This window comes from Phocoena sinus, chromosome X (genome assembly GCF_008692025.1).
Source record: "Phocoena sinus isolate mPhoSin1 chromosome X, mPhoSin1.pri, whole genome shotgun sequence".
Taxonomy (NCBI): Eukaryota; Metazoa; Chordata; class Mammalia; order Artiodactyla; family Phocoenidae; genus Phocoena; species Phocoena sinus.
The window spans coordinates 28,118,430-28,141,376 of record NC_045784.1 but is presented as its reverse complement, the minus strand read 5'-3'; the positions used below and the strand labels follow the sequence as shown (position 1 = coordinate 28,141,376).

General features: G+C 38.7%; 1 protein-coding gene across 1 annotated transcript in view; it reads left to right on the top strand.

Moving 5' to 3' along the window:
• Window positions 1-22,947, top strand: part of DMD (dystrophin) — a 2,099,690-nt gene that overhangs the window by 1,417,455 nt on the left and 659,288 nt on the right. Inside the window, exon 51 of the mRNA XM_032618871.1 lies at window positions 17,431-17,663. Coding sequence (XP_032474762.1) covers window positions 17,431-17,663 — 233 coding nt within the window. The remainder of the gene's footprint in view (window positions 1-17,430; window positions 17,664-22,947) is intronic.

Below are 22,947 nucleotides of genomic sequence, written 5' to 3'. Positions count from 1 at the left end.
GGTCCTATTTTAAATTCTTTTGGATATACTATATGTTCAGAGGTAGGATTGCTGGGTCATATGGTAGTTCTATTTTTAACTTTTTGAGGGAGGTCCATACTGTTTTCCACAGTGGCTGCGCCATTTTACATTCCCACCAACAGTGCCCAAGGGTTCCAGTTTCTCCACATCGTCACCAACACTTGTTATTCTTTCTCTTGTTTGCACTCTCGCTCTCTGATTTTGATTTGCATTTCCCTCATGACTAGTGACGTTGATCACCTTTCCATGAGTTTATTGGCCATTCATATATCTTCTTTCAAGAATGTATTTTATTCAAATCCTTTGCAGATTTTTTAATTGGGTTGTTTTCCACGAATCCCTCTTTCATCAGTCAACTCAGAGCCTTCCTTTTCAAAATACAGATTGCTCAGGACTTTCCATCAAATTTACCAGATTTTGATCTTGGAGAAGTATTTTATTTTTTTTAGAGAAACAAGTGAAGTGTTTATTAGGAGAAAAGAAGAGTACATTACATGTGGATAGACACATGGGTGGGCTCAGAGAGTCACGCCCTTGTGGTAGTTTGAATCACTTTTTTTTATTTCTAATGTTCATTTATAGCAATGAAAATGTCAATTTATCAAGAAGACATAAAAATCTTAAAGCTATATGCAGCTTATAACAAAATTTTGAAATACGTGAAGCAAAAACTAAAGGTGTGAAATAAGAAATAGATAAATCCACAATTATAGTTGGAGATTTCAGTACTGTTCTTTGAGTAATCAGTAGAATAGGAGGACAGAAAATTACTAAGGAGCTAGAGTATTTGAACCATACTCTCAAGAAACTCAACTTAATTGACAGTTATGGAATACTGTACTTGATGACAGCAGAATACACATTCTTCCCAGGTGTACATGGAACATTCATTAAAATAAATCATATACTAAACATAACACGAATGTTAATACACTTATAAATGAAATTGTACATAGTATGTTTTTTTGAGCACAAAGAATATAAATTAAAATTCTTCAACAATGAAAAGGAAATTTCTTCATATATTTATAAAAATCCTCAAATAGAAAAAAACACAAGGAAAATTAGGCAATCTTTTGAACTGACTGATAATGAAAATAATATATTATTTTTTTCATTAAGCCAAAGTAGTGCTTAGTGGGCAAGGTAAGCTTTAAATTTGTATACTAAGGAAAAATTATAGTTTCTATAACCGTTTTCCAGGACAGAAGTCTGGCAGACTTGGCTGGGTACGCTGCTTAGGGCCTCAGAAGGCCAAAATCAAGGTGTCAGCTGTTCTTGGCCCTTATCCAGAGACTGAGGGAAAGTCCATTTTAGGGTTCATTAGGTTGTTAGCAGAATTCAATTCTGTGAGGCTGTAGGACTGAAGTCCTCATTTCTTCACTAGCCTTTGCCCGGAGGTCATTCTCGGTTTCTAGAAAGGAACACTGTCCAAACTCGTTTATAAGGTTAAAATTATCCTGACTCTAAAGCCAGACTGATACTTTACAAAACAAACAAACAAACAAACAACTACAAGAGAGAATCTCTTGTGATCATAAATGGAAAAAAAATACTTAAAAAAATTAAATCAAACAATATATGGAAAGGAAATACGTCATGACAAGTTGAGATTTTCCCAGGAATGCAAGGTTGTTTAAACATTTGAAAATTAATAAATGCACCTCACTATGTTAATAGAAAAATGAATATTAACAATATGATCTTCTCAAAAGATGCGGAAAAAGCATCCAACAAAATTAAACAACCATTCATTAACAAAAACTCTCAACAAACTAGGAACAGAAGTAAACACTCTCAATCTGATAAAGGACATCTATGAAAACCCTAAAGTGATGGTTATTTTTTTTTTTTTAGTTCTGAGATATACATTTTAAATTAATAGCTAGAATTATGACATAACATTATACCAGAATATATAAGATTTTTAGTCATTGCATGTAATGCCTGAAACATTTATATCAAAATAATTACATTAAAATAACACAAAGAAAATTTAGTATTAGTTGTTTCTTTTTGTTTGTTTTTTTATACTGCAGGTTCTTATAAGTCGTCAATTTTATACACATCAGTGTATACGTGTCAATCCCAGTAGCCCAATTCAGCACACCACCATCCCCACCTGAATGCGGTTTTCCCCCCTTGGTGTCCATGTGTTGGTTCTCTACATCTGTGTCTCAACTTCTGCCCTGCAAACCGGTTCATCTGTACCATTTTTCGAGGTTCCACATATATTCATTAATATACGATATTTGTTTTTCTCTTTCTGACTTACTTGATTCTGTATGACAGTCTCTAGATCCATCCACGTCGCAACAAATGACTCAGCTTCATTCCTTTTTATGGCTGAGTAATATTCCATTGTGTATATCTACCACAACTTCTTTATCCATTCGTCTGTCGATAGGCATTCAGGTTGCTTCCATGACCTGGCTATTGCAAACAGTGCTGTAGTGAACATTGGGGTGCATGTGTCTTTTTGAATTATGGTTTTCTCTGGGTATATGCCCAGTAGTAGGATTGCTGGATCATATAGTAATTCTATTTTTAGTTTTTTAAGGAACCTCCATACTGTTCTCCATAGTGGCTATATCAATTTACATTCCCACCAACAGTGCAAGAGGGTTCCCTTTTCTCCACACCCTGTCCAGCGTTTGTTGTTTGTAGATTTTCTGGTGATGCCCATTCTGACTGGTGTGAGGTGATGCCTCATTGTAGTTTTGATTTGCATTTCTCTAATAATTAGTGACGTTGAGCAGATTTTCATGTGCTTCTTGGCCATCTGTATATCTTCTTTGGAGAAATGTCTATTTAGGTCTTCTGCCCATTTTTGGATTGGGTTGCTTGTTTCTTTAATAGTGAGCTGCATGAGCTGTTGATATATTTGGGAAATTAATCCTTTGTCTGTTGATTCGTTTGCAAATATTTTCTCCCATTCTGAAGATTGTCTTTTCGTCTTGTTCATGGTTTCCTTTGCCGTGCAAAAGCTTTGAACTTTCATTAGGTCCCACTTGTTTATTTTTGTTTTATTTTCATTACTCTAGGAGATGGATCAAAAAAAACTTTGCTGTGATTTATGTCAAAGAGTGTTCTTCCTATGTTTTCCTGTAAGAGTTTTATAGTGTCTGGTCTTACATTCAGGTCTCGAATCCATTCTGAGTTTATTTTTGTGTATGGTGTTAGGGAGTGTTCTACTTTCATTCTTTTACATGTAGCTGTCCAGTTTTCCCAGCACCACTTATTGAAGAGACTGTCTTTTCTCCATTGTATATCTTTGCCTCATTTGTCATAGATTAGTTGACCATAGGTGCGTGGGTTTATCTCTGGGCTTTCTGTCTTGTTCCATTGATCTGTGTTTCTGTTTTTGTGCCAGTACCATATTGTCTTGATTACTGTAGCTTTTTAGTATAGTCTGAAGTCAAGGAGTCTGATTTCTCCAGCTCCGTTTTCTTCCCGCAAGACTGCTTTGGCTATTCTGGGTCTTTTGTGTATCCATACAAACTTTAAGATGATTTGTTCTAGTTCCATAAAAAATGCCATTGGTAATTTGATAGGGATTGCACTGAATCTGTAGATTGCTTTGGGTAGTATAGTCATTTTCACAATATTAATTCTTCCAATCCAGGAACATAGTATATCTCTCCATCTGTTGGTATCATCTTTAATTTCGTTCATCAGTGTCTTATAGTTTTCTGCATACAGGTCTTTTGTCTCCCTAGGTAGGTTTATTCCTATGTATTTTATTCTTTTTGTTCCAGTGGTAAATGGGAGTGTTTCCTTAATTTGTCTTTCAGATTTTTCATCATTAGTGTATAGGAATGCAAGAGATTTCTGTGCATTAATTTTGTATCCTGCAATTTTACCAAATTCACTGATTAGCCCTAGTAGTTTTCTGGTGGCATTTTTAGGATTCTCTATGAATTGTATCATGTCATCTGCAAACAGTGACAGTTTTACTTCCTCTTTTCCAATTTGTATTCCTTTTATTTCTTTTTCTTTTCTGATTGCCGTGGCTAGGACTTACGAAACTATGTGGAATAATAGTGGTGAGTGGACATCCTTGTCTTGTTCCTGATCTTAAAGGAAATGCTTTCAGTTTTTCATCATTGAAAATGGTGTTTGCTATGGGTTTGTTGTATATGGCCTTTATTATGTTGAGATAGGTTCCCTCTATGCCCACTTTCTGGAGAGTCTTTATCATAAATGGGTGTTGAACTTTGTCAAAACCTTTCTCCACATCTATTGAGATGATCATATGGTTTTTATTCTTCAGTTTGTTAATATGATGTATCACATTGATTGATTTGCGTATATTGAAGAATCCTTACATCCCTGTGATAAATCCCACCCGATCGTGGTGTGTGATCCTTTTAATGTGTTTTTGGATTCTGTTTGCTACTGTTTTGTTGAGGATTTTTACATCTATATTCATGAGTGATATTGGTCTGTAATTTTCTTTTTTTGTAGTATCTTGTCTGGTTTTGGTATCAGGGTGATGGTGGCCCCGTAATATGAGTTTGGGAGTGTTCCTTCCTCTGCAATTTTTTGGAAGAGCTTGAGAAGGATGGGTGTTAGCTCTTCCCTAAATGTTTGATAGAATTCACCTGTGAAGCCATGTGGTCCTGGACTTTTGTTTGTTGGAAGATTTTTAATCACAGTTTCAATTTCATTACTTGTGATTGGTCTGTTCATGTTTTCTGTTTCTTCCTGGTTCAGTCTTGCAAGGTTACACCTTTCTAAGAATTTTTCCATTTCTTCCAGGTTGTCCATTTTATTGGCATAGAGTTGCTTGCAGTTGTCTCTTAGGATGCTTTGTATTTCTGTGGTGTCTGTTGTAACTTCTCCTTTTTCATTTCTAATTTTATTGATTTGAGTCTTCTCCCTCTTTTTCTTGATGAGTCTGGCTAATGGTTTATCAATTTTATCTTCTCAAAGAACCAGCTTTTAGTTTTATTGATCTTTGCTATTGTTTTCTTTGTTTCTATTTCATTTATTTCTGCTCTGATCTTTATGATATCTTTCCTTCTGCTAACTTTCTGTTTTGTTTCTTTTTCTTTCTGTAGTTCCTTTAGGTGTAAGGTTAGATTTTACTTGAGATTTTTCTTGTTTCTTGATGCAGGCTTTTATAGCTATAAACTTCCTTCTTAGAACTGCTTTTGCTGCTCCCATACGTTTTGGATCATCGTGTTTTCATTGTCATTTGTCTGTCAGTATTTTTTTATTTCCTCTTTGGTTTCTTCAGTGATCTCTTGGTTATTGAGTAACGTATTGTTTATCCTCCATGTGTTTGTGTTTTTTACGTTTCCTTCCCTGTAATTCATTTCTAATCTCATAGCGTCATGGTCAGAAAAGATGCTGGATATGATTTCAGTTTTCTTAAATTTACTGCGGATAGATTTGTGACCGAAGGTGTGATCTTTCCTGGAGAATGTTCTATGCGCACTTGAGAAGAAATGTAATCTGCTGTTTTTGGATGGAATGACCTATAAATATCAATTAAATCTATCTGGTCTATTGTGTCATTTAAAGCATGTGTTTCCTTATTTATTTTCATTTGGATGATCTGTCCATTGGTGTAAGTGAGGTGTTAAAGTCCCCCACTATTATTGTGTTACTGTCGATTTCCTCTTGTAGAGCTGTTAGCAGTTGCCTCATGTATTGAGATGCTCCTATGTTGGGTGCATGTATATTTATAATTGTTATCTTCTTCTTGGATTAATCCCTTGATCATTATGTAGTGTCATTCCTTGTCTCTTGTAACATTCTTTATTTTTAAGTCTGTTTTATCTGGTATGAGTATAGCTACTCCAGCTTTCTTTTGATTTCCATTTGCATGGAATGTCTTTTTCCATCCCCTCCCTTTCAGTCTGTATGTGTCCATAGGTCTGAAGTGGGTCTCTTGTAGACAGCATATATACGGGTCTTGTTTTTGTATCCATTCAGCAACCCTGTGTCTTTTGGTTGGAGCATTTAATGCATTCACGTTTAAGGTAATTATCGATATGTGTGTTCCTCTGACCATTTTCTTAATTGTTTTGTGTTTGTTTTTGTAGGTCCTTTTCCTCTCTTGTGTTTCCCACTTAGAGATGTTCCTTTAGTATTTGTTGTAGAGCTGGTTTGGTGGGTACTGAATTCTCTTAGCTTTTGCTTGTCTGTAAAGCTTTTGATTTCTCCATCAAATCTGAATGAGATCCTTGCCGGGTAAAGTAATCTTGATTGTAGGTTCTTCCTTTTCATCACTTTAAGTATATCATGCCACTCCCTTCTGTGTTGTAGAGTTTCTGCTGAGAAATCAGCTGTTAACCTTATGGGAGTTCCCTTGTATGTTATTTGTCGTTTTTCCCTTGCTGCTTTCAATAATTTTTCTTTGTCTTTAATTTTTATCAATTTGATTACTGTGTGTCTCAGCGTGTTTCTCCTTGGGTTTATCCTGTATGGGACTCGCTGCACTTCCTGGACTTGGGTAGCTATTTCGTTTCCCATGTTAGGGACGTTTTCGACTATAATCTCTTCAAATGTTTTCTCAGGTCCTTTCTCTCTCTCTTCTCCTCTGGGACCCCTATAATGTGAATGTTGTTGCCTTTAATGTTGTCCCAGAGATCTCTTAGGCTGTCTTCATTTCTTTTCATTCTTTTTTCTTTAGTCTGTTCCGCAGCAGTGAATTCCACCATTCTGTCTTCCAGGTCACTTATCCGTTCCTCTGCCTCAGTTATTCTGCTATTGATTCCTTCTAGTGTATTTTTCATTTCAGTTATTGTATTGTTCATCTCTGTTTGTTTGTTCTTTAATTGTTCTAGGTCTTTGTTAAACATCTCTTGCATCTTCTCGATCTTTGCCTCCATTCTTTTTCCGAGGTCCTGGATCATCTTCACTATCATTATTCTGAATTCTTTTTCTGGAAGGTTGCCCATCTCCACTTCATTTAGTTTTTTTTCTGGGGTTTTATCTTGTTCCTTCATCCGGTATATAGCCCTCTGCCTTTTCATCTTGTCTGTCTTTCTGTGAATGTGGTTTTTGTTCCACAGGCTGCAGGATTGTAGTTCTTCTTGCTTCTGCTGTCTGCCCTCTGGTGGATGTGGCTATCTAAGAGGCTTGTGTAAGTTTCCTGATGGGAGGGACTGGTAGTCGGTAGAGCTGACTGTTCCTCTGGTGGGCAGAGCTCAGTAAAACTTTAATCCGCTTGACTGCTGATGTGTGGGGCTGGGTTCCCTCCCTTTTGGTTGTTTGGCCTTAGGCAACCCAACACTGGAGCCTACCTGGGCTCTTTGCTGGGGCTAATGACAGACTCTGAGAGGGCTCACGCCAAGGAGTACTTCCCAGAACTTCTGCTGCCAGTGTTCTTGTCCCCACGGTGAAGCAGCGCCAGCCCCCGCCTCTGCAGGAGACCCTCCAACACTAGCAGATAGGTCTGGTTCAGTCTCCTCCCGGGGTCATTGCTCTTTCCCCTGGGTCCCGATGCGCACACTACTTTGTGTGTGCCCTCCAAGAGTGGAGTCTCTGTTTCCCCCAGTCCTGTCAAAGTCCTGCAGTCAAATCCCGGTAGCCTTCAAAGTCTGATTCTCTAGGAATTCCTCCTCCCGTTGCCAGACCCCCAGTTTGGGAAGCCTGACATGGGGCTCAGAACCTTCACTCCAGTGGGTGGGCTTCTGTGGTATAAGTGTTCGCCAGTCTTTGAGTCACCCACCCAGCAGTTATGGGATTTGATTTTATTGTGATTGCGCCCCTCCTACCATCTCACTGTGGCTTCTCCTTTGTCTGTGGATGTGGGGTATCTTTTTTGGTGAGTTCCAGTGTCTTCCTGTTGATGATTGTCCAGCAGCTAGCTGTGATTCTGGTGTTCTCACAAGAGGGAGTGAGAGCACGTCCGTCTACTCTGCCATCTTGGTTCCTCCTGGAGAAGTATTTTAATTTATCCAAATTTTAGTTTCCTCTCCTATAAATTGGTGGCAATGATGCTCTCCCTGCCCACACTGGAGTGTTGTGGTGAGAAATCCGTGGAGAAAATTACTAAAAATGAATACTGTTTAAAGTTCTGTACAGATATAAGGTATTATTATGAATTCAGACCAAAGGAGTCAACATGTTATAACTACTTAATACTGCTTCATTTACATTGCAGCTAATGGTTCCTCTGCCTTTGTTCTGCCTGATGAAACTCTAGATTGAAACTGTAATGAATCAATCTCTCTTTCCACCTCTCTCCCTCTCTCTTATACGTCCCTTAAGGATTACGTTATGCTTCGTTGTAATCTGGATAACAGCAGCAGCGAATGTTGTTTGAGACCCTACTGTGTATCAGACATTGCACTGGGTTGGTGAGGAAGAAAAAGATAAATTTGATACTTTAAGTAGCTTATCTCATCTCAGGGGTGAGGCTTGTGAGGGCCTGGTACGTGTTTAACAACTTAAAGAACTCGTTGCTGGTTATTTTGCTACTTAGGGTAAAGACGTAGCTTACCCAAACAAATATGAGACTCATTTAGACTGAAGTACGTAGAGACCGCTGCTTACCTGGTTTTGCTCTTGCTTTACTGAAGAATCTTATCTCTAATATTCAGGTAGGAGCAATTCCGTTAAAAAACAAACAACAGATTGGGTCGTTTAATTCAAGAATTTTTCAAGGTGCTAAAAATTTTGGTAGAATAGCAGTGTATTTGTTGTAATGAGAACTGTACAGTGTTCTCTAACTGGTTATACCCAAATGAATATATGGATTTTATTCTGATGTCTGTTTTAGAATTGATGATTTTCCTTCATCAATAGCATGGTCTTTATTATGGTCTGATGTGGCTTTCCTCCCCTTGTCTTCTGCACTGGGCTACGCACTTCATGGCTCTCATTATCGCATTCTGTACTCTTTTCATTTACATTGTTTTAAGTGTATTAACGATGCATTTTACTGAAGGCTTTGCTTTTCAAATATCCTATAAAATGTTGGCTGCCTGATTTACAGGCATCAGAGAATGATTATGTGCATCTTCAGTTCTCTGTCTTTCACACCTTAACTTGAAGACTATTTCTTTTCTAAACTGTGTTCTCTTTGTTGGATCAGCATGTGTTTTATTTCTGTAGCAATGGGAGGGTCATTTTAAATCTTGTTTCGGATGCAAGTCTTTAATAGGTAAAAATGTATGTTGTATCCGATGTTTATTGTTGTATAACAAGCTACCACCAAATGTATCAGTTATTTATTGTTGTATAACAGGCTACCCCCGCATGTAGTGGCTTAAAATAAGAATCATTTATCTAGCTCATGATTTTGGGGGTCTGCTTTAGGCTGGGCATATCTAGATGGTTCTTTTGCTAGTCTCAGCTGGGCTCACTCATGTATTAATGGTCAGCTGGTGGTCAGTGACCTCATTCATGTGACTGGCACTTGGTTATTGGATGAGACAGTGGATGTGACAGGGCCACTTGTCTGTCATCATTCAATAGGCTAGCATAGTTCACATAGTGGTGAAAGGTTTCGAAGCATAGCCCAATGGCCAAGGTTTTCTCAAACCTCTGCTTGTGTCATGTTTACTAATATCCCATTGGCCAGAACAAGTTACTTGGCCAATCCATATTCAGTGAATGGAGAAATATACTACAGCTCTCAATGTGAGCATCTGGAATATCTCACTATGAGGGTATAGATGCAGGAAGAAAAAGAATTTGTAGACGTTTACTCTCTACCAGAGATGCTTTCACTTTTATCATCATGGCATTTCCTGTGTAATATTATTTACAATTCCCTCATAGCTATAGCTTCAAGTATTTACTATTTCTTCAGTGCATGCCCAATATCATGAGGTTAAGAGAAGCACTTAATTTCACTTAATCTGTAATTTGAGGTGTAAGAGAGCACAAACTTGGATAGGCATAAAGGATGTCCACTACAAATGCTAAGCAAGTATATAAACCATACACACACCCATGCACACACATACCCACCCACCCCCAAAACACACACACAGGAAGAGGAGGGGAGGAGAGAGACTGAGAAAGAGAGAAATTGAAAACCCTTTCAATTAGTGATTCTCAACCAGAGGCAATTTCCCGGCCTTCAGAGGACACTTGATAATGTCTGAAAACGTGTTTGGTTATCAAAAGTGGGATGTTGCTCTGACCAAGGATACTGATAAACATCCCACAATGCACAGGACAGCCACCCACAGCAAAGACTTATATGTGCCAAAATATCAACAGTGCTAAGGTTGAGAAACACTGCTTTTTACTGAGTACATGTATGAAGAATTTATATAATGTGAGTTACGAATCCATATATGAGTAAGAATTCATATATGAAAACTCGAAGATGCAAACTAAAAAGGGGGAAAGGCAAGGGTTATTTCTATCTTCAAATTAGTGAAGAAAGGATGCAAGTTGGCGTGAAGTCAGATTGGAGATATTTCTCAAGAATAATATCTGCCTTGTGGGAGGAAGCCAGATTCACTTGATTTTTATAACCTATATTTTTATGACTAGTTCAAGGTGATCTTCTCTCCCTAATTAGAATGGATATTAGATTATTTTGTGGATACTATATATTATAAGCTATAGCTCTTGGAGTCAAAAGTATTTGAGTACTTAATAATTTTTATATATTGAGTGGGACATGTAGGAGAAGTATCTGATGGTCCTATCAGTCTTAGAAATAGGTGTAATGGTTAAGCACACTGTCTTGGCATTGTCACTTGTTAATGTGAGATCCTGAGCAAAGTATTTTACCTTTTAGTAAAATGGGAATAATGCTAACCCTGAAAATCATTTGGTAAAAATTAAAGAAAACAGGGCTTATAAGTAAACTTGCCTGGCATACAGAAAACCCTGAGTAAATGATTGTGGTGATAGTGTGGGTGGTAATCTCTCTTCCAAGAAGCAGTAAATATTTCTTATTTGCATTATATTCTTAGTAGCAGTAAAGAACCAGTTAAAAAATTATAAAGTAGCATCACTAAGCTTTCAAAGTCTATGGCTCTTACACCCAAGAAATCTGTTTCTAAAATCCAGAAGTATAGTTGTTTATCATGAATCTTTGACTTCCAGTACTCTAGGACTCGTCCATGTATAGCACAAGCCCTTATTGTGCTAAAATGTAAATAATTGATGATAGTTGAATCATATATATTATTTCCTCTTTAGAATGATGAGAAAGGATACAGAGAAAAATAAATGTTTATGGGTTCACAACATTTGTTTCTAATTTTCCACACGTACCTACAGACTACAAATATTTAGAGAGAAGTGAGGTTCTTTTTGAGTCCATGCATGATTTCTAATTTTGGTAACATGTACTTTCTTGTGCATGTTTCATTAAGCTACGTGCCATCCTTTTAAATATTCAAAAAGAAAAATATTTTCCCATGTTGCTTACATGGAGATAGTTATTTTATCTGTTGGTGATATGGATAAATAGCTAAAACAATCTTTCCTATAACTCTAGTGTTAGATAGTAATTCAATTTAACCACATATACAGGATGCTACTTTTTAGATATCTGTGTTAGTGTGGGTCCAATAATTTATCATTTCATCAGTTGACTGATTTTTCAAATATCAAAGTAAAAAAATTACCCACATTCGTACAACAAAGCTAGAAATAAAATGTGTTCCTTGTTTTCTTATCAACCAAAGGAGACCTGTCAATTACAGAAAAACCACGTGTGAATACTTCAAAGGAAGTATTCCAAACACATTGTGTGTTTTTTAAAACATTTAGTAGTTCCTCTAAAGCTCTAAGTAAAGCTATTAGTCTGACTAATCATGTACCCTCGAAACCAATTAAAATTTTAGACTAGAGAAATATTCTTAAAACACTTTTGAAAAAATGAGAGTTCCCTCCTGAAGCCAACACCTTTTAATCAACAAAATACTCAGAGCAAAGCTGTGGTTTGCAATAGTATATTACACCTAGTGTTACTCATGCTACTATTCTGGTGTACCAAACTTGATTCCTTTCAGAAAATTTGAGTTTGACTTTTTGTATGCTTAACTGTGGAAGGAAAATACAATTTCTAGTAGAGTTATCTTAATTTTCTAATGAACACATGTGAAACACGTTATGCTACAATCATTAGTAGTCAGACTATACAGGCTCTGTGTGTGTGTGTGTGTGTCTGTGTGTGTGTGCACATATCTATTCACATACATATATATGATGTGTGTATCTATCTACCTGGCTTAGTGATACACATTGTAATACGTGTGGTTCTGACGTGAATTGATTAACCAAGGACACTAGCCCCTGTTGCTGGAGGGACGGTTAATAGTGTGACACCTTAAGGACTGTTTTCCACCTAACCCCATGCTGGAAGAGATGCTTCTTCCATCGGACTTGAGAAGAATGACCTTGGTCTCGGTGATGGTTAAAGAAGCAGCGATTTGAAGCAGCCATTCCTAGGGCCAACTCCTTGCAACCCTGGACAGTGGCCTGAGGCAAGAGGCAGACATCCAGGCAAGCAGATCAAACTGTACGGGCGTTCAACGGGGGCACGGAGGAAAGGATCCCTGCCGGCAAGAGGGGAAGCCATTTTCCGTGCTCCTTAAGGAAGAAAACCTGGAAACCCATCCTAGAACTTCGTGCTTAAGATTCTGTGTAGTCGTTTATGTATCCTAACTCCTTCCCTGATGAGGGTTACGGGTTGAGAGAACTCTCAACAAATCCTCTTTCCATCTTTTAAATTATGAAGTTAACAGAAAACTCCCATGGAATGACGAAATATCCCTGCCTGACCCTTGGTGTCAAGATTCTGTGGCTCAGTCTGGACAAAACCACTTAAACTGCCTCCTTACAGATCCGACCAGCCCACACTTTACCTAATGAGGTGATTTGCTTATGTTTCTAGTAAAAGGACAGTGGAAAAGAAGCAACCTAATTTTTTTTCTCTTTAGCTAAAAGTAGAGGCATCTGAATATGCAGTATGAGTCAATATATGATATACATAATAAAATATGATAAATGTTCTCAGGACCTCAGGCTTCCCTGGTGGCACAGTGGTTAAGAATCCGCCTGCCAGTGCAGGGACACGGGTTCGAGCCCTGGTCCGGGAAGATCCCACATGCCGCAGGGCAACTAAGCCTGTGCACCACAGCTACTGAGCCCGTGCTCTAGAGCCTGCAAGCCACAACTACTGAGCCCACGCACCTAGAGCCCGTGCTCCACAAGAGAAGCCACAGCAACGAGAAGGCCGCGCACTGCAGTGAAGAGTAGCCTCCGCTTGCCGCAACTAGAGAAAGCCACACACAGCAACAAAGAACCAAAGTAGCCAAAACTAAATAAATAAAATAAATAAATTTATTTAAAAGAAATGTTCTCAGGACCTCAAAATTTTTCCATTGAAGCATCTTGCTTAATAAAAAAATTAAAGTATGTGCACATACATGGATCTAGAGACAAGTCTTTTTAGGCAGAATGAAATATTTCAAGTAGTGTTGTAGATAGAATTGACCCTAATAAAATGTGTGTCATAGATGGAGATTAGCCTCTTTCTACTTCATGATATAGCACTTTTTTTCTCTAGGAGACCCAAAGTTTCTGGAGTTTAGAACCCAGCTCTCAAGTACTATCAGCTACCCTCTAGCCATATTACAAATAAAATTAAAATTCCCCAACCCTAATAATGGTGCAAGATTTTGTTCTTCCTAGTGATGATTAGATTTCAGTAATAAAATGTTAAGGATTCAAAGTGTTTAAGACCCAAAAGAATGGTGTAATTCTATGCCTCATAGAGATTTTTAGTTATAAACTTACCCTGGTCCTCCACGAAACATAGAAATCTAGAGTTGGTATTTGAAAAGGAATTGAGACTTTTGTCTGGGGAAGGGAGAGGAGTTTTCAAGAAGAATATAGAGCATATGGAAGGGCACGAAAGGGTGAGATGGTCTGTGCTAATGGGAGAATGCCATATAGAGACTGAGGTATGGGGAAGCATGGGAAGAACGGAGGGAGGTGAAGCTGGAGTATGAAGTCTGGTTCTAAGAGCACAGGACCTGGAAAGCCATGCTAATTTAGAAAGTGAGCAGCCAATAAACATTGAACAGCAAAAGGGAAAGGAGGAGGAAAAACACACACATACACATGCTAGGAGGTGACTTACCATATCAATTCATAAAATACTAATTAGAACAATTCCATGTGATTGGTACTGTTTTCCTCATTATGCGGGTAAATAATCTGAGGTTCAGAAAAGTTCAGTTTAGCAAGCATGGTATAATCCCTTACCTCCAGATGCCTGTAATCTTGTCCAAGATTGTATATCTAGGAAATGGTAAGACCAGCTCTCTGTGAGGGAAGTACTATTATAATCTCCATTTTAAAGAGGTGTAAATGGAGATTCAGGGAGGTTAAGTAACCTGCCTAGGGTTACACAGCTTAAAAATGGCAGAGCAAGGGTTTAAATCCATCAGTCTAGCCTTAGATAGTCTGTTTTATACTCTGCTTCTTGATCCAGTGTTGTTTCCTGCTTTTCCCCTCTTGATAGAAAAGTAGGGAACATAAGAATTCATTGGTTCTATTTTCTCCCTTTAATATTTGACTTTCCATTGCCTTCCCCAAGCAGTGGCTCATTATTTTCTTGCTCTTAAAATAGCTAAAATCACCTAAACAGCAAGAGCCTTGGCATGTTCTGCGTTCTAGGCTTCGAGAAACTGTCTTTAGGTGTTCTCTTTTAGCACTCGCCTTAGATAGAAGGCCTCTAAGTTTACTGAAAATCTTGCTGTGCAAAGACGTTTTTTGTTTGTTTCATTCATTTATTCAGAGGTCATCAGTTGAGCATCTTCTAGATTCTAGAACCTGTGGGAGGTGCAGAAGATAAAGCAGTGAGCAAAATGGAAAGTTTCTCCTCCCTTCCCCATTGGTAGAAAGATGTTTTCAGGTGTTGAGGACTGGAGGAGACAAGACCAGCCATGTCCTGACTGACCGGTCCATAAATCAGATCCTTTGCCCATGACCAGGGCACAGATGGCAGCATTGCTCTACCTCTCAACTCTCCTCTGAATCTGTTTCGGCTGTCTTTCTACCTGGTGATACTTTTTCCTCATTGGAGAATTTTGCGATTTATCATCCCAATATTAACTGTACTTTCTAGTCACCTTAAAACGTTCTGTTTTTCGATCTCTGGTCCTAGCCTTTCTTTTCAATAGACTTTTCCCTCCGCCCCCCCCCCCCAATGTGTTTTCCAGAAAACAGTTGAAGTCTGATGATTCTCTGCATTCTCGTCCTTCACTGTAGAGAAATTTAAGATGATGTGATCATTTCCACTTCATTAAACACTTCTTTGTTGGTCAGAAGCAAGTCTAGAGAAAAAAATCGCATTCCTTCTTTCTTTTGAGGGTGAATTTTTCAATAAGTCAAGTTAAAAAAAAAACCTTGTCTGACACCTCCCAGAACCCTGAAATCCTCCTAAAATACTATATGTTGCCTGAGTATCTGTTGTTATCTATTTTCAGAACAATTTGTCCATATTTCCTAGTCAGCTAGACATTCCACAGTTAGCTCCTACAGTGATATTTTAATTTAGCTCTCTTTTCATCCACACCCATGCATTCTCTCCAGGGATTCAGCTCCTCTCTTGGAATCCCTTTTAAGATTGCTAGATCCTATTGGCTCCCATGCTTTCTCCTACTAGACTGTTGGATCACAGATGCTATTTCTGCTTCAAATTATGTTTCATTCTTTCTAGAAAAAAGCCTCAGAGTAGTGAGATAGCTTTGGGAAACTATTTCTTCTCTGTCTCCTCAGTATCATTGTCCTTCAGTCATTACTTCTTGGCATTAGTTTTTTATTCCATCTGACACCTCACTTTTTTTCTTTCTACCTTGTTCAAGATTATTTCTTCCATCTGTAGGAACCTCTTGTTCTCCCCAAGAAGCTTGAGAGACAAGAGACTTTCCTCCATTTCTTTCATCATCTTCTCTAACAAAAAGACAACCTTAAAAAGGCAGAAAGTAATATAACCATGAAAAGTAATTTATGGCCACCTCAGAATGGAATGCCAGTATGGCACATTTTCTTCATGTTTCTAGAACAGTTCTCTTGTCATCCATGCCTCTCAGGCTTCCCGTTGAGATGCTGTGTTTTGCAGCTTTCCCTCAAAGCTTCCCTTCTGAACTATATAGGCCACTCTTTCTCTACTACCAGTCTCCTGAATATGTTAGGCTCCAGAGGCCATTGGCTATAAACTAGACCTGACATTTCTTGCCCTTGTTCATGCACCTTCGATAATCCAGCTGTTGGTATTTAGTATCAATTCACACCAGCAAATTCAGCCCCCTTCAGTACATATAGGGCCACGCAAGACCTTTGACTGAGTTTTCCCCAAATACTTTACGTATTTCGACCCCTTATCTCTAACTTCTCACCATATTTGTTATCACTGTGCTTCTTATTTATCAGATATTTATAAAAATAGTAATACCTAACAGTATTACCTACTAGTGTCCGGAACTATGCTAATATTTTCCTGTTATTTTTCTGGTATTGTTCTGTGTACATTTCTTGTATTAGTCATTGAATCTGTACAAGTGCCCCTTTGACATTTATCCTGTCATTATCCCTCCTTGCTGAAGAGAAAACTTGAAATTTAGAGAGGTTTAGTAACTTAACCAAGGTCACAGAGTTCCTAAGACAGAGAAGGATTCTCTCCCAGGTGTTTTCACTCCAGAACTTCAGATCTTAACTGTTACCATGTGCTACCTTACACTACAGTGTTCATCACTATTCATATTAATTTAATATTTCTTAATAACCTTGAAACAGTGTTTCACTATCGGAGTGGAAAAACTTTCCTAGCTCTGATTTTCCAAAAATAATGTAGCTTGGGTTTTCTTCACTGCTAGCCACTTTATTACCAGTCTGAAAGAAAAGGAGAAAATATATAAGCTGCTCCCAGTATAAAATACAGAGCAAAGACAAGAACATTTCATTGGCTTTGATTTCCCTAGAGTCCACCTCCAAACTAATTTACTTCCTATTCGAGGAAATCATAAGTTCGAATTAAGATCTTATCCAATCTTTACTTTTTTCTTCCCCTTGAATGAAAAAAATAAGTAAAACTTATTCACCTGGCAAAGCCTGAATACTTTATTTTTTTCTTTACTGATTCCACAACCTGTATAATTGTTATTGAGAAGGACTTTTTAAATTAAATCAGTTGCTCAGCCATGATGATAATCAAACTCATTTTGAAAGATTGTTAAATATGTATTAATGAAAAGTTGGAAACTTTGAATTTTTCTATCGTGGTACTATATAAAGTATCCACATCAGGATAAATTGTACTTATAATTTTAAAATTATATTTATAATGTCATAAATAATACTTTGGCTCAAACTGTTACACCTAAATTAGCTTTATTATTATTGAAATTGGCTTCTTGTGTTTCTAATTTTTCTTTTTTTCTTTTTTCCTTTTTGAAAAAAAAAATTTAGCTCCTAGTCAGACTGTTACGCTGGTGACACAACCTGTGGTTACCAAGGAAACTGCCGTCTCCAAACTAGAAATGCCATCTTCCTTGCTGTTGGAGGTACCTGCTCTGGCAGATTTCAACCGGGTTTGGACAGAACTTACCGACTGGCTGTCTCTGCTTGATCGTGTTATAAAATCACAGAGGGTGATGGTGGGTGATCTTGAAGACATCAACGAGATGATCATCAAGCAGAAGGTATGGGGGACAAAAGAGAAGGGCTGGTAGAGGTTTGTCTTTAAAGTGAAGATTTTCCACAAGTCATTTCCCACCAGTTTTTAGGTAGCTTTTCTCTGTGAGCCAACACACTACTCTCTCTACTCTGTTCAGTCTTAAGTATGATCAAGGAAATAAATGAATGCAGTTGTCTAAAACAACCATAAATTACAAAGGAATAATGTAAAAAATAATGTAAAAAAGCTTAGCCCTTAAAGTATAGTTGGCTTAACTAAATTCACTAAACATCTGGTATTTTTAAAACCTATTTTATATCAAATAAATAGCTCATTTGAGCTGTCTACATTGGAAGTGTTTGTTTTGGCACTCTGCAGCCATAATATACTACAGAATCAAATATAATAACCTGGGAATTGGTTGTTCACTCTGCTGAGTTGTCCATGCCAATTCTCCTCCTCCAATGATAAGGATAATTGAAAATAAGCTACAAATAAAAAAAGAGAAAAGTAACAAAGCATAGTATATTTTTAAATACTTTAGATGTTAATATTCGTATTTATTTAATGCCATACTCAAGTAAACATGTTTTTAATACAACGATTGCATTTCTCAGCCTCATTGGAATCCATTCTGCAAAATTATGACATCAATGAGAAACATCAGAATACATTGACATAAATACGGTTCACTTAGCTAAAACAAATATACCATATATCTTTTATATTTCTGAATGAATAAGAAAAGTAGATTTGAAAGGTTTATATGCTGTAGTTTTTTCACTTGTAAATGATGTTCAAGTCTTTTCTAAAGAAGTAATAAATTGTACTGAAGTTGTTTAGAAATACTTTTTGAAAAAACAGGGACTAGGGCAGACAGATTTCTTTTTAAAATGAACTTCAGCAATTCAGTAGGAATGAAAATAATTTAATAGTAAACAACCTGCATTTAAAGTGTCTTGATCTTAGACTCAGAGGACGTGAATTCAGTGGTCTTTTTTTTTTTTGCGGTACGCGGGCCTCTCACTGTTGTGGCCTCTCCCGTTGCGGAGCTCAGGCTCCGGACACGCAGGCTCAGCGGCCATGGCTCACGGGCCCAGCCGCTCCGCGACATGTGGGATCTTCCTGGATCGGGGCACCAACCCGTGTCCCCTGCGTCGGCAGGCAGACTCTCAACCACTGCGCCACCAGGGAAGCCCCAGTTGTCTTTTTTTGTCATTTGCAAATGGCATGATTGTGGTCAAATCATGCTCTGGATCTTGGTTTCCTCTTCTAGGTACAAGGCACAAAGGATTCACATATACCATATAGTGTTGGAGATGTGTGAATATAAAGATATGTAAATATTATATAAATATATATGTATAGTTTGTTTTACTACTGCTTTATAACAAGTATTAGTAGCCAAATTTTTCCAAAAAAGCAACCGAAGCTCATAGATGTCACACTCCTAATAAGTAGCAGAGCAAATATTCAAATCCAAGTCTGTTTGGTGCCTAAGCCTGTGTTCTTACTACGTATACTGCCTGCCAGTATTAACTGTAAATGTGGCTACCATTTGGTGATATATGTGTATTTGAAAATATAGTGTGTGTCAGACACAAAGCTAAGCATTTTACAGTTGCAGTGTGCTGATACATAAAGAAACAAGAGGTACATTCTTTCACAATATCATACTGAGCTATTCCAGTACTTCCGGGACTATTCCTAACCAGAGGAGACAGTATGTTATGATGCTTAAAGCATGGGCTTTGAAAGCAGATTGTATGGGTTTAAAGTTTGGCTCCTCTACTATAGCTGTATGACCTTGGGTAAGTTATTCAACCTCCCTGAACCTGAGGTCATCTATCTATACAATGTGGATAATGATACTATGTTCCTTATAGGTGGTCATGAGGATTAAATTAGGTAGTACATGAAAATGCTTCCCACCTTGCCTTGATTACTGCAAGTATTCAACTAATGTCAGTAATTAATACTAGGTGCTAAGCAAACTATGTAAGTCTGCCTATTCATGGTATTTGTGTTGTGCAAACTGTATGTCATATAATAATATTACACGAAAATAAGAGCTCATTTCCACACCTGGACCCCATTCTGCTAATGACATTATGGCCTCCTGTAAAAGACACTAGATACTAGAGTGGGAAAGATAATTCACACTCCTTTGTAAAACGTTTGATGCCTCTTCAAAGTGATAGTCTTTCACTACAGGTCCAAAAGTAATTCAGAGGAGAAGTTCAAGTGCCATGTCTAGGGTCACAGAAAGCCAGTACAGTTGTCAGTCACACAGGGGATTGGTTCTGGAATCCACCATGGATAACAAAATCTGCAGATACTCAGGTCCCATAGTTGGCCCTCCATATCCGTGGATTCTGCACTGTGGATTCTGCATCTGCAGATACGGGGGGCTGATTGTATTTCTATTTAAACAAAAATCCCCGTATAATTGGACTTGCATAGTTCAAACCTGTGTTATTCAAGGGTCAACTGTATTATAAATGTTCACACACACACACACATACACACACACACACACACACACACACATACACACCTGTAATCTCTCTTCTCTTGCTAAATAGTGGGGATGATTTTCCTGCTTCTTCCCCTTACATTAAAAAAAATTATAAAGATATTGTCAATTCCTGCCTTGTATAGCTACAGTCACTAAATGGTCAGTAAAATGACCCTAAATAAACATTAAACAAATGTGTGTGTGTGGAGGGTTATAAAAAAGAGAGGTGAGTTTGGGGAAGTATTGATTGTAATATCAGGGAAGAAATATTTCCTCTATGTAGAGTGTTAAATAAAGCAATTCTAATTTTACTGTTTGAGGTGTGAGAAATGATGCAGTGTTCCACCTGTGCTTTATAAACTGTAAAACACTATCAATGTCAATTTACTCATATATTCTTTTAGTAAATTTTTATTGAGCGACTACTAAATGCCTGAGAAATACAGAGTTAGACAAGATAGGAATGCACAGATTAAAGAAGATGATGGGAATAAAAAGCAATAATAGCACTGTGATAGAAATAAATTTCAGGATAATACCTAGCACATATTTAGCGTTAATGATGCTAGTCACTGATCTAAATAATTTGTGTGTGTCACTTAATGCTTACAACAACACTGTGAGATTTATACTAAAGCACAGTGAGTGCTTGTGTAAGTAATGTTGTAAGTAACTTGCTCAACGTCAAGTAGTAAAAAGATAGCACTGAGATTTGAACCTAAGCAGTCTGGTTCCAGAATCCCCACCCTTCGATGCCATAGTTTTCCACTTCCCTGGGAATCCTTGGGCGATGCTCTAGGGACTTACTTCATGGAGAGGGCATCTCCATGCCCAAGGAGGAGAAGAGATGTCAGGAAGAGCTTCTTGAAGAAGATAAAACCTAAGCCAAGCATTAAAGAACAACTTGGAATTAACCGGGTAGATAAAATGACAAAGGTGATCCTGGCAGAAGGAGCTGTGCTTTTCACTGAAGTAAACAGTGCAGTATGTGATAGAAATTGTGATTCCATCTGGCTGAAACTAAGGGGATGAGGAAGAAATTTATGATATTGCATAGAGAAGGGTAGGACTAAAAAATGGGGACCCTTCCTTGCCAGACTAAGGAGGGTTTTTAAGAAAAATTATAATTGACGTACAATATTATAATAGTTTCAGGTGTATAACCTAGTGATTTGATATTTTTATCTGTTACAAATTTGTATGATTTAATGCGTTAATCCGTTATAAAATAAGCCACCATACAGAACTATTACAATACAGACTAAGGAGTTTTGATTATGGCCTGCGGCTGGTAACAATCTTGAAAGGATTTTAAACAGAGAAGTAAAATCATCAAATGTAGTGTAGTTGCATATTAGGTAGGTTTCTCTCCATGCAAGCAAGGGAAAGTACCCTCTGATTAAATCAGGCAGAAAGTAAACACTGTAATTAGCTTGAAGGCAATGGAAAAAGACCTAGAAAAAGAAAACGGACCTGAGTATGCCTGGGCATTTAGTTAGCAGGTACTACTTGAGTCTCTCTGTGATCCTCTCTTGCTTTATACTGTGTAACTGTTCAAAATTTAAAGTCCTGGGAGGAGTCCAGTTGACCATGCTTGGGTCACACCCCCATCTCTTAGCTAGAGGAGAGCAGAGAACACTGATTTAAAACGCTTTCCTTCCAAAGCTCCTTACACTGGGGGAGAGGTCATTTCCTCACCCCTCCTCCCAATGTAAGCAATATGTTTATCTGTTTTAACTTTGCAATATGGAGACCTGAAATAAAACTGTTTATGCCCCAGTACTCTAAATATAAGTTCGTTTGACACCTGCACATACAGTAGTTGGTTCTCAAAAAAATGTAGATTGTGAGGGAGCTTCAAGATGGCAGAAGAGTAAGACGGGGAGATCACCTTCCTCCCCACAGATACACCAGAAATGCATCTACACGTGGAACAGCTCCTACAGAACACCTACTGAACGCTAGCAGAACACCTCAGACCTCCCAAAAAGCAAGAAACTCCCCACATACCCGGGTAGGGCAAAAGAAAAAAGAAAAAACACAGACAAAAGAATAGGGACGGGACCTGCACCAGGGGGAGGGAGCTGTGAAGGAGGAAAGGTGTCCACACACTAGGAAGCCCCTTCACGCGCGGAGACTGCGGGTGGCGGAGGGGGGAGCTTCGGAGCCGCGGAGGAGAGCACAGCAACAGGGGTGCGGAGGACAAAACGTAGAGATTCCTGCACAGAGGATCGGTGCCGACCGGCACTCACCAACCCGAGAGGCTTGTCTGCTCACCCGCCGGGGCGGGCGGGGGCTGGGAGCTGAGGCTCGGGCTTCGGAGCTTAGATCCCAGGGAGAGGATTGGGGTTGGCTGCGTGAACACAGCCTGAAGGGGTTAGTGCACCACGGCTAGCCGGGAGGGAGTCCGGGGAAATGTCTGGACCTGCCTAAGAGTCAAGAGACTTTTTCTTGCCTCTTTGTTTCCTGGTGCGAGGAGATGGGGTTAAGAGCGCTGCTTAAAGGAGCTCCAGAGACTGGCTCGAGCCGCGGCTATCAGCGCGGACCACAGAGACGGGCATGGGATGCTAAGGCCGCTGCTGCCGCCACCAAGAAGCCTGCGTGCGAGCAGAGGTCACTCTCCACACCTCCCCTTCCGGGAGCCTGTGCAGCCCGCCACTGCCAGGGTCCCGTGACCCAGGGACAACTTCCCCGGGAGAACGCACGTCGCGCCTCAGGCTGGTACAACGTCACGCCGGCCTCTGCCGCCGCAGGCTCGCCCCGCATCCCTACCCGACCCTCCCCCTGGCCT